This window comes from Lolium perenne, chromosome 3 (genome assembly GCF_019359855.2).
Source record: "Lolium perenne isolate Kyuss_39 chromosome 3, Kyuss_2.0, whole genome shotgun sequence".
NCBI lineage: Eukaryota > Viridiplantae > Streptophyta > Magnoliopsida > Poales > Poaceae > Lolium > Lolium perenne.
This window is the reverse complement of record NC_067246.2, coordinates 125322452-125335490: the sequence shown is the minus strand read 5'-3', so window position 1 is coordinate 125335490 and position 13039 is coordinate 125322452. Positions and strand designations below refer to the sequence as shown.

General features: G+C 44.7%; 1 protein-coding gene across 1 annotated transcript; it reads left to right on the top strand.

The window, feature by feature from the left end:
- Positions 1–7585: 7585 nt before the first annotated feature.
- On the top strand, positions 7586–9962 carry LOC127342301 (putative pectinesterase/pectinesterase inhibitor 22). Its single transcript, XM_051368233.1, has 2 exons — positions 7586–8908; positions 8991–9962. Exons 1-2 carry the CDS (start codon positions 7792–7794, stop codon positions 9662–9664), a joined length of 1791 nt encoding a protein of 596 aa, XP_051224193.1. The 5' UTR covers positions 7586–7791; the 3' UTR covers positions 9665–9962.
- The last annotated feature ends 3077 nt before the right edge of the window (positions 9963–13039 follow it).

The window sequence follows — 13039 nt, the reverse complement described above, 5'->3', positions numbered from 1 at the left end:
ACTTAAAAAAAGGGACGATGTTCCGTCGTCAATCGGTACATCGTACGTTTCGTCAACATCGGACATTTTGCATTTTAACCCCGTAGTTCACTCCAACCGTCCGACGATGCGGCTTTCGTGCACGAGGCCCGCCCCACACGGTCGCTCCCTTGATCCCCGTCTCCATCGCCGGCTCACCGCCACCGATCTCCAACAACACCGCCATCCCATTGATCCCCAACAACACCGCCGCCCTCTTTGATCCCTGCGCCCCCTTGATCCCCATCACCACCGGTGCCCCTTGATCCCCAACACTACCGCCAGCCCCGTTGATCTCCGTCTCCACCGCCGCCCTCCTTGATCCCATCACCGCCACCGCTGCCCCCTGCCCGGAGCACCGCACACGGACCATCCAATTTGCCTGCCTGGGTTCTTCGGAGGCCGTCGCAATAGTGCGGAGGTCGTCCTCGATCTGCACCCGATGGGAGGTGGGCTACAAGGACAGCGCCGCGGCCCTCCTCCGGCTTCCACGGAGTTGCCAGCATATATGTGTGTTTCCGCGGCCCTGGAGGCATCCCCTTTTGAGGATGACAGTGCAGCTTTGGAGATGTTTGGTGAGGCCGTTCCCAACCTGGAGTTGGTCTCCAACAATGCTTTCGTCCGCATCCACGATTTCGTTGGCATCATTTGCATCTTCCTCTTCATACATTCGGGTGACTTCACCCAGATTTATTTTGTATAACTTCACACCATAAGCATACAAGAATTTGTGTTTGATGCTTTGGCTATCATATCGATGTTGTCTATACTCATGCTCAAGGAGTTCTCACACTCATCATATCTTTAGTGAACCCGTAAAGTGGATTATTACCTGTATATGTTAATTCTTCCTACGAGATTAGGGCTAATTTAATTATTATTGCTATGATTTTCTTTGCATTCCCTCTGTTCTGTAAGAGATATGCTAGGAAAGTTTTATCCTGATACATCCATACTGGTTTTCATATCGATTTTGTCTACAAATTTATGAAGCCCCAGTAGTCCATCTACTAAATCTTTCATGTCATGTTTTTATAACTTGCCAAATAGATTAATTTTTGAATAGGTAAAGTTTTAGAAGGATAGGATGGGAATTTTCATATCGCGGGTAAGCTGAGCAGGCAGACAACTTCACGTATCAAACTGAAACATCTCCTTTTGCTATTCTCACTAAGTTTACTGCTCAAATTTGGTCCACAACGTCGCGCACCGCGTTGATGCTCCAGCTCTTGTGCATGTGGCACATCTGGAAACACCGCAACGGTGTGGTGTTTAACGGGCTTGCTCCCTCAATCTCCCTAGCGCGCAAGAACTGCCGGGATGATGCCGTCCTCTGGCACGCTCGCCTCCCATGTAACTTCGCTGCGACATGGACCTCTGGCTCACGTTCCTGCAGCCCGAGCGACCGTGATCTCCCCCTCCCCTTGTTCTGCTGGGTATGTATGTTTGACCTCGCCTCCACGCGTGAGGCGGCCCCCCTCCCCCTTCCCATGTTTGCATCTGCTTCCGGGCTGTTTTCACCCCTTTTATCTGAAAAAGTGAAAATAAAAATCAGGTGGGAGGCTTTCCTCCTTGACCACTCTATTTTTTTTTGGTCCGCATGTAGTATCATTATGCAGCATCTCACAAATGCATAATGCATCAGTTTGGATTGTATCCTGCATATTACGGCTTTGCTTTTTTTTTTTTGTCCTAAAACATACTTGCTTCATCTCTGATGGGAGAGTCCTCTTTCAGTTTAACTGTGATAATTGACATGTCATCTACTTACAGCAAATATTATACTTTGTATCATATATGCGATCACAAATTCTACCATAAGTTCTATCAGATAGTAAATCCTATTTATTTTGTACTACTAGAAGCTTCATTATGTTTGGAACATCAGCCACACGTCCTTTGTATGCTGTTGTTTGTGCAATCTATTTCATGCAACCTCTTTGAATTACATGTTTGTGCAACCTATTTCATGAAACCCTACCATATTGTTGTTGTTTGTCCAACCTGTTTCATGCAGCCTCTTTGAATTAAATGCTTCCTATCATGTACAGCAAAAAGGCTCCTCATTGATGAAATGAAAATATTCATCTGTACTTTTCTTGGAATTCTAACTATGGATCCCGTAGTGATATCTTTTATACCATTATTAATGTGATTTCCTTTCTCATAATTTTTTGTTAACATGAATTTTAGTTAGACCCATAATTTTCAAGAAGACGAGAAACATTGTTTTTATTTTCCAAAAAATAAAGGCATTGGAAAGCTTGTTTCATTTGTCATTATTCTTCCAAGATAAACAATTATCAGGTTCTATCCTCCTTTTGTTTTATATAGTCTGATAGTAGTAAATTGGAAAACTAAAAGTTTCTGAGAAGTAGCCAGTATTATGTTCTAATACTTATCTACAATATTGTATTTTTTATTTCATTATTAGCGAAATCGTCTGCCCCTGTAATATCTCAGTTACTCTCTTGCATCTTTCAGCACTGCAATACATGTTTAATATTTTGACGAGCTGTGATGATATCGCTCCCTCCCTCTCTTTTGTTTGAACTGTGCATATCACTAACTTATCTGCTCTTTCAGGTATGTTAGAAATTCTATTGAAAGATGCTCTTTAACAAATTTATCTGAACCCACAGATCTGGACTTTTCAAGTTACGACGTATAAAGAGAACTTTATTTGTTTTTGACACAGTATTTTGAGACCGATGGGAAACTGCTACCAATAGTGTGTCCTAAGATCATTGACATTGTACGCCTGTTTTATCCATAGAAGTTAGATTCTAGGTGTTCTAAGCCTGTACTATAGCTGGTTACTGAACAAGTGATTGGAGAGAGACCACATATAGAAGAAATTCGGAAGATCCATGTTCTCTTGAGTCTTGCAGAAATGAGCTTAAAGTACTCTGAACTACTCATTTAGAGATACTTTACAAGTGCAAAGGTATGAATATACGTGACAAAGAAATTTAGGATACTCCGGTTGTACTCTACAGGTATATAAATCTTTTTTTTTTGGAGAATACCAGGTAGATATACATCTCTTATTAAGAATGTGAAAACATGGCTCTGTTTTACATAAATGAAAGTAACTTCCGCTTCAGGCTTAGAGTACTTTGAGGAATTATACCAAGTCAAATAAAATTAATTTCCCTAATAAGAACTTCTGCTTATGCTTGCCAGGCTTGGAAGCTCTGTCATCCTAATGTTGGACATGTATTTCAATATTTTAGGAAGGTTGGTATTAAACTGATGCCCTTTCCGATTATGATACTCGTCAATGACCACTTCTACAGGTCTTGAAATGTAATCACTGGTTTGATGCGGTTTTCCGTGCCTGCTGAGGTAAATTGACTGGTATTTTTACTCCTTCTACCTGTCATTGAGATATGGCTTAGATGTAAGTTACGGTGCTTTAGAAAGCTACATAACAGAAACTGTTTTTCGGCTTCTGCAGCTGAAACGTCTGCAGGGAGGCTTCAGTTAGATTCAGATATGGTGTTTCACCTCAGATGAGAAGGACATCTCATGCATTGAGATATTGGAAGCAATACAAACTAGCTTGACAGTGGATCTTTTCCGGAGGGAGTTGTCGCTGACGCTCCAGTGGACAGCGTCTATCAAGCTTGCTATGCCAATCTTGTTTCACTCCTTTTTTGGGGAATTTTTTTTCTCTCCTTGTGGTCTCATTTCTTTGTAACTGAATATATATATGGTTTTTCCTTCAATGTGATATGACTAGCAATCTGATATGATTTTGCATAGACACTTTTCTTTTGAGAATACTAGACCGTTAAAAAACATGAAACCAAATGAACTCATGTTGATGATATTTTGCTACAATGTGTGGCCAATGTAGACATAAGTTACTTCAAATTTCCAGAGTTTGTTGTAAGAAAGGGCTGCAAGTTAGCATTATTTCAGATTGTTAACAGGAAATGAGCCAAAATACTCTAAATAAAAAAAGGGGGGAAATTCCTTAGTTAGTCTGCAGTTCCCTAAACTACAGTGTTGTCTGTGATTGGAGAAATATTTTATTGCATGTGACTTTATTTCTCTTGCATTTCCTGATTCAGTTTATTTCTTTATTTTTCCAGGTTCAAAGCCTTAGCTGTACCTACCTTAATTTGGAGATATTGCCTATTAGGTGTTAAACTTGGTTGTAGCTAGCTTGGTTGGGAGTTGCATTTCATTGCTAGCTTGTAGCAAGCTATTGGTGTTTAATGTTTACTTTGGTCGGCATTCATGTAGGCTTGAGAATACCGGCACACGGAGGAAATCTACAATATTCTCCGATTTGGGGTTTAATTACTTTGAGGTGCAGAATTTACCAAATAGAACCACTATGCAAATGGTTTAGTCCCTTTTGGAGCCTTTGTCCATTAATGTTCGAAACAACTGCTCCATAATATCCATATCAGTTCTGGTGTCTTCATCTAGCTCATCGCTGCAATTGGGAAATTATCTTCTTAGGAAATCTATGGATATGGTACAAAACAATAGATGCTCCTACTTTGAGTGTAAAAATTCCGAGCATATATATCTTGCTGGATTATACTTTGAGAAAAATAATTTGGAAGGGGAGGCATTCCAGGGAGCAAAACTCCTGTAAACATACAAGTGCCGTGAGTTTTCTAGACCATAGCTTGTTCAGTGTATCTGTTTTGTATAGTAATAATTATTGCAAAATTTTGAGGATTTGCTAAGTTCTCATATTGAACTCTCCAATGTTGAACAACGACAAGCAATGATATTGGTTTACCTTTGTGTTAGTACTAATTTTAGCACATGATATCTGGTGAATCCTGGAAATCTGCATGGGTGTATACTTTTTAGGTTTTGATCCTTGGATTGACTAATTGTATAGGCTGCCTATGAGTGCATTTTATGTTATATGGGCATCATATGTGACAACCAAATATATGTATGTTACCCGTGGCAAGGCACGGGCATTTAACTAGTGTTATTAAAAGAGAGATTCTTCTTGACTTGTGAATGAAAAGGTAAGTATAGAGCCAATTTTTTGTTACCGACCCCCTCTACTAATTAAATGTTTGTGAGATACACATTTAGTATGGTATATAATCATGCCAATATTTCCATTAAAAAATCCATCATCATAAGCGAAGTGTAGATTTTCAATGTGGGGACACATGTTGTGCGGAAATATTGCTTTTATAAGTTGCCAACGATTCAGTTTGGGAAGTTTCATTTTGGCCAGCAGTGTCTATCATGGACAGGTTCTTTCTCGGATGTGGTTAATCGTTATTGCTTTTTTGACATATAACACACAACTTCAGTAGAATGACCGGCATTTCTTCATACGAGTTCAGAGTACTTGATGTTGTCACATACTTACAATGAGCTAACAATTATGCATTAGTGCACGTCTTGGAAGACTGAACGCTGAAACAAACGGCAGCAAGATTTTGCCAATTATTTGGCTTATAAGCTTTAAATTTTCTAAATGTACATGTACTTATATATTTTTCATGTCTAGGGAAAGAAGGAGCACTTCATGTTTCCTACCATTGTGGCCAAACTGTCTTTTTTTCTACTGTAAGTACAAGCTTTTGCACCGCAACGAACTGGGAGTTCATCTACTTTGAAAAGCTTTTATCTTTGGGTTGAAACTGATAATAGATTTATGTTTTAACATTTGCTGCTGTGCTTCTGTAGACTGTACACTTGACTATTCTGTTCTCGTGGTTTAGCAGAAAAAAGTTTTTTGTAAGTGCTACAAAACTTCAAGTGTTCTTATCCCATATTTTCCATGATATTCCAATGCATTAAAGATATAAGTAAGTTTGATCTCTCAGATGCAGACTATCATCACTTGGATTCTCAAGACCCTGGTGACTTTATGCTTAAGTTGGATTTGAGCTTTCTGTAATTGAGACCTTGAGGCAACTGCTGAAGTGATTTCTCGGCAGTCTCCACAGCTCCTTCAGGACCTGGAGCATGTGAAGATTTATTCCCACTTCTTAAAATGTGCATTACTCTAGCTGCAATGCTGAATTTTCAAGTTTATGATGTTAAATTTGAGCTTTATTATTGTTGGTATCTGGGTTTTCTTCTCTCACCACTTTGGGCAGTCACGATCCAGTTAGGCTGTCAGTTGGTACACATCCGTTTTTTCGACAGTTATTAGCTATGCTTTACCTAATAACTTCAGCAATAAAAAAACTATATGGTGCACCGAAAGTTTATCCAATTGGAAAAGATGCAAACGTTGTGATGCATCCTGGTACTAGGAAACAATGAAAGTGTTGTGTTTCTTATAATCAAAATTTAAGGAGTGAAGTGCTGATGGCCATTGACTTGAAATATTTCTTTTTTGCGAAGGACTTGAATGATTCAGTAATGAGAATTAGCATGCCAGACCTTGTACATTGTTCTGGTGGCGACCATGGAATTGGCTCGCTGTGATTATAGTAGCTATTGAACAATTTCTATGAGGAATCACGTGTATATGATATCACTTTGTTGCAGGTATACAAGAGTATAGTCCAACGGGCACACATTTGCGACTTTAAAGGTATGGTCGTTCTGACCCTTTCCTCCCTTTCTTTTGATTTGTCCCTCCTTTTTCGTAAGCAGATTTTTTAAGCTGTGCAAGGAGAAGATAGAGAGAAGTAACTTTTGAGCTGAAAGGGCCTATATGATTGGGTGAAATTGGCCGTGTGACACAATTGTTGTTGTGCTATTTGCTCGGAAACAATATATGAAATAAGGAATTTGCTGCGTACCACTAGCCCACTATGAACTCGGATTCCTTTGTTAAAATACGCCGAACTATTTCATGTTAGAATAGAAGAGAATTCATCATCTTGGCCTTTTTGGTTGATTGTTACATTGTGTAACTGCACCATTTAAAATGGTTTTGCCCTTTTCACCACATTTTAGGCTTCTTTCAAGCCATCCATCTCACCATTTGCCACAGCAGCGCAAAGGTTGGGACACTTTTTCAAATTTTCAGGCAAAAATCTCCGCCATCTTCAAGAAATGCTCTTTTGTTAGCTGATCTATGTTTTGACAATATATCTGAAATTCGCAATGGAACTGATCAAGTTGCAAAATTTGCATTGTGCTGGCACACAGTAACAGGGTGTGACAACCCATTTTGCCATTTAGTTGCCAAGAAGTTGTGTTAAGCAAACACCCTCGGTAAGATTCATAATCGGCACAAAGAAAGAAGCGAATCTGCAAGCCTGCATCGCCAAGCAAACACAAAGGAATCCGCCACCTTGAGTGTCCGTGCGTCAGGTGCCCGTGGCCTCATGATCCAACTGCCTAATTCGCTATGTAAATTCCACGAGAAGCATGGCACAATCTGCATGCCGCATGGCCGAATCATCCCGATCGTGACATGTTCTAGCGTTGCTTGCTCCAAGTATCGACCGACACTCGCCAGTCGCCACGCCGGTCGAGTCTAACCAAAATCTTTGTGAATTTGTGATCACTCACAATTTCCACTGCACTCATGCTGCAACAACGTGATCCGATGATCCTATCGCAGAAGAGAAAAAAGAAAGAATTCTAAGGTGATTAACTTGGTGTAATGGAGCCAACCAATCGCCTGAAAACTAACTTTTTTCTCACAGTGGAAAGGAGGAGTTGATAAAGACCTGCATGCTATGCCTATGTTAGTTCTGCTCGCCTTTCTTCCACGACAAACTATACCTTGCCTCCATTCGCGCCAAGACAGATTACTTGTGTTCGTGGCGCCTCTACAATATATACGCACGCGCGGACGCACGTCCCGTGCCAATGGCGATACACTCCTCGCGACCGCTTGCTGCAACAATGGCGCCATGGAAGACGAAGCTGCTGCCGCTGCTTTTGGTGCACCTGCTTGTTGTCCGCGGCGGCGACGGCGCAGCAGTGTTCTCCGGGTACACGTTCAAGGGGCAGGGGGAGGCCGAGGCCTTCGAGGACGCGCTGCTGCGACAGGCGTGCTTCAACGTCTCCTCCTCCGGCGCCGGGCGCGGCCATTGCGTCTCACGCCTCGACACGGCGCGCGGCGGGGCCGGCAGCGGCCCGGTGCCCGTCCTCCGCGCCGCGCTCCGCGACACGCTCAGCGAGGCCGTGGGCGCCGTGGGATCCGTCGCACGCCTGGCGTCGCTGTCCAACCACGAGCGCGAGGAGATGGCCGTGCGCGACTGCATCGAGCTGCTGGGGTACTCCGTCGACGAGCTCGGCTGGTCGCTCGACGCCATGGCCGAGCCTGTCGATGGCGCGGAGATGGAGACAGAGACGGAGTCAGAGCACGGCATGTCGGCCGGTGGCGTCCGCAAAGGCGCGCGTGCCGAAGACGACCTCCACGCCTGGCTCAGCGCCGCGCTGGGCAACCAGGACACCTGTACGGAGGGCTTCCGCGGCACGGATGGCCGCCTGCTGCGCCGCGTCGAGTCGTCCGTCGCGCAGCTGACGCAGCTGGTGAGCAACCTCCTTGCCATGCACAAGCGCCTGCGCAGCATCATGCCGCTGCGCCAGCGCGGCAAGAACGACACGGCGGCGTCCGGCGCCGACTCGGAGCTGCCTCCGTGGGTGGCGGACATCGCCGGCGGCATCAATGAGGAGATCTCGGAGAAAGCGCGCGCCCGGGGCCGGTCCGGCGGGAAGAAGGCGATGCACGTGGACGTGGTGGTGGCGCAGGACGGGAGCGGCAGGTACCGGTCCGTCGGCGAGGCGGTGGCGCGCGCGCCGAACCACGGCAGGAGGAGGTACGTCATCTACGTGAAGCGAGGGGTGTACTACGAGAACGTGGACGTGAAGAAGAAGAAGACCAACATTGTGATCGTCGGGGAGGGCATGGGCGAGACCGTCATCACCGGCAGACGGAGCTTCTCCAGCGGCTGGACCACGTTCCGGAGCGCCACCTTCGGTAAGTCCAGTATTCTGTCTCGTTGTCACGTCACGTGACCATGCGCAAAAGCTAAAGATGCTGCCGCTTTGCGTGTACGCAGCCGTGTCCGGCGCGGGGTTCGTGGCTCGGGACCTGACGATCCGCAACACGGCGGGGCCGGCGGCGCACCAGGCGGTGGCGCTGCGCGTGGACGCGGACCGCTCCGCCTTCTTCCGCGTCGCTGTGGAGGGGCACCAGGACACGTTGTACGCGCACTCGCTGCGCCAGTTCTACCGCGACTGCCGCGTCTCCGGCACCGTCGACTTCGTCTTCGGCAACGGCATCGCCGTGATCCAGCGCACCACCCTCGCCACGCTGCCGCTGGCGCCGGGGCAGACGGGGAGCGTCACGGCGCAGGGCCGGAAGGACCCGAACCAGAACACGGGCTTCTCCATCCACGACTGCGTCGTGGAGGCCAAGCACCCGACCTACCTCGGCCGGCCGTGGAAGCCCTTCTCGCGGGTTGTGGTCATGGAGTCCTACCTCGGCGCCGGCGTGCGCTCGCGCGGGTGGCTGGAGTGGGCAGGGGACGTCGGTCTCGGCACGCTGTTCTACGGGGAGTACAGGAACTTCGGGCCCGGTGCCGGGGTCGCCGGCCGGGTGAGGTGGCCGGGGTACCACGTCATCATGGACCCGAAATGGGCCAGCCGCTTCACCGTGAGGCGCTTCATCGACGGCCTCGCTTGGCTTCCGTCCACCGGCGTCACCTTCACCGCCGACCTAATCAAGAAATGACACACATCAATGTGAATGTTACTACTAATTTACATTAAACTAGTTATTTCGGAAGAGAGTGTTTTTTTTTCACCGAGCCGCGCCATAGCTGTTAGGATTGTTAGAATTTAATTAGTCTTTAATTAAAGGGTGTTAATCCCTGCTTGTAACTGCATTGTTTATAGCCAGTCATTTAGGGAATCGTCATTAGGCGGTTATTCCCCGGAGCGTCGCCTCCCAGAAACCGACCTAATCACGCCTGTTCCCCCTATATATATGTAAAATCTTCATCAATCGAATACAAGTGATTTCATTTCAATCATTGTCTCCCGCTTTCTCTCTTCTAACTTTGACACGTTATCAGCACGACCGGATCAAGAAACCAGAAACTTAGACTGTGGAAAAAGCACCACAAAGTTCAAGTTTCACAAATCTAAGCTTTGCGACAAGTGTGGATGCTACACACCCCCCCAAAGTATCTGGCCATTCTGTACCAGTAATCCCATGGACGCATCACACCTCGAGGAAAAAGGTTTGAAGCAAACTTCAACCTTCATCCCGATGACACCGATGGAGCTGGCTGTTCGAAAGACGTTCCCTCGGGACCTAGCAACGCTGTTACTCTCCTTCCGTCAGAGGACCCTATAGGAACGGAGGACATGATGGTTGAGTACGCCTCAACCGACTGGTTGGAGACTTTGACCAGTCCCGCTACCTCCTTAATGACTGATATATTCATGTCCATTTGTGATGTTGTAATAGAACATAAGTATTATTGTCATTTATATTGTATCAGCAGTTCGATATAATAAGATTGTAATCTACGTATTTGAATAAAGGATTCTTATTGAAAATTCTTCATTTTTATATATAGTTCTATACGGGGATAATCTGATGGAAGAGGAATTATGCCTTGTGGACAGTGCTATCACAAACTCCATACTGAGGGAGTTGAAATATTTTCGAACTCTGAAAAAGATGAATGGTGATATTTTGACTATCGCTAGACGCGATACGGTAATTGTTGGCACTGGACGTGCCATATTTACCCTCCCAAGTGGTACACAAGTGAAAATTGAGGATGCATTATTGTATTTCAATTCTTCACGTACCCTAATCAGTTATCGAGATATTCGTAAGAATGGTTTTCACATTAAAACCCATGAAGACAACAAAGAGAAGTATTTACTCTTCACAAAAGATTATGGATATGCCAAGCAAGTACTTGAAAAAGTTTCTTCTTTGTCATCCGGACTGTACTATACGTACATTAAACCCGTAGAACATGTTGCTTACAAGGTAATTTTCCAGAATGTTGATGCATTTCAAACCTATCATGATCGCCTAGGCCATCTCGGCATCGAGATGATGATGAAGATTACTAGCAATTCTATTGGTCACAATTTGCACGAGTCAAAATTCCCTCGGTCATCCGACTTTGTGTGCACATCACGCGCCATAGGGAAGCTAATTTTGAGACCTTCACACCTCAAAATACAAGCCGAACCACTTCAATTCCTTGAACGTATTCAAGGAGATATTGTGGTCCCATCCAACCATTTCTGAACCATTTCGGTATTTCATGGTTTTCATTGATGCATCTACACGATGGTCACATGTGTGCTTTCTGTCCACACAAAATCATGCATTTGCAAAGATAATGAGGAAAGTAATTAAGTTACATGCCCATTATCCGAAAAGTCGAATTAAATCAATTCGCATGGACAGCGCTGCATAATTCTCTTCACGTGCCTTGAATGACTATTGCATGACCCTGGGGATTGAAGTTCAACACTATGTTCCATATGTCCATACTCAAAATGGTCTGGCCGAGCCCCTTATTAAGAGGACCAAACTCATTGGAAGACCTTTATTAATGAATTGCAGCTTGGCAACCTCGTGGTTGGGTCCACAGTTTTACACGCTGCTGACTTAATCCAATTGCGACCTACTGCATATAACAGTACTTCCCCTTTGCAATTGGTACATGGAAATCCACCCAATATTTCTCATCTGCGTAAGTTCGGATGTGCTACATACATCCCGATCTCACCACCTCAACGGACATCCATGGGCTCACATAGGAAACTAGGGATCTATGTGGGGTACAAATCGCCGTCGATTATTAAGTACCTGGAACTCCTTACTAGGATCTATTCACAGCCCGTCACGCTGATTGCGTATTTGACGAGGAACACTTTCCGACATTAGGGGGAGATTTCAAGTACCAGAAAGAATGCCCAGAAATTGATTGAAATGCTATCGCCATTTCAGCCTCTGATCCACGTACCCAAGAGAACGAACTCCAAGTTCAGAAAATCATAAATTTGCAACATCTTGCAAATAATCTGCCAGATTCATTTCTTGATCTAAAAGGTGTCACAAAATCCTTGAATCCGGCCAGAAATGCGCCCGAAAGAGTGTAGGTACCAACTAAAACCACTCAACTGCCCGTTCGCAAAAATAGGCGGAATAGTACGACCTCTAACCAGGATCCCGCTTCTCGCAAGCAGCAAAGGAGAGTGAGGAGAAACTCCTCAAAGTTGTCAGTAAATGCAACTCAACTCAAACGTTGACAAACACCTTATGAGTAGTATACACTCAATGGAAGGGCAACCTCCACAACCCAGCTCCAGCTTGCACACACTTGTCAGGACATCGGAACACCTAGACTCACGGGTATTGGGAAATCACGAAGCGTTATCAACAATGCACGAGATATCCATCAACTATATCGATTCTGGAGAATCATTCAACCGTAAGTCTACGATTGTCGATACTTAATTTTCTTCTACAATTGCAAATACCCTTCTTAATGATCATGATCCAAGCACTATCGTTGAGTGTGAAAAACGCTTCGACTGGCCTCAATGGAAGGATGCAATACAAGCAGAACTTAGCCTCGCTTAATAAAAGGAAGGTATTCACAGAAGCAATACTAATACCTCCCAATGTTTTCCCTGTGGGATTCAAATGGGTTTTCCTCCGCAAACGGAATGAGAACAATGAGGTGGTGACATACAAGGCAAGGCTCGTAGCACATGGTTTCATGCAGAGACCCGGTATTGATTTCAATGAGACATATTATCCAGTTATGAGTGGTATCACTTTCCGATATCTAATATCTTGGCAGTACAAAATCGTCTATCTATGCAGTTGATGAATGGCGTGACCGCATATCTTTAAAGGTCACTAGATCGGACATTTACATGAAGGTTCCAGACGAAATCTCTGTCCTAGATGCAAGCGCAAAACACAACATGTATTGTGTAAAACTAAACAAGTCTTTGTACGGCTTGAAACAGTCGGGATGGATGTGGTACAACCAACTTAGTGAGTTCGTTATACAAAATGGTTACTCCAACAATGATCATTGCCCATGTGTGTTCACCAAGA

Bases quoted from the DNA above. Each gene is read 5' to 3' on its own strand.
- LOC127342301 (XM_051368233.1), top strand. From the start codon at position 7,792: ATGGCGATACACTCCTCGCGACCGCTTGCTGCAACAATGGCGCCATGG. The intron at 8,909-8,990 runs GTAAGTCCAGTA...GCGTGTACGCAG, and splicing joins GTTCCGGAGCGCCACCTTCG to CCGTGTCCGGCGCGGGGTTC.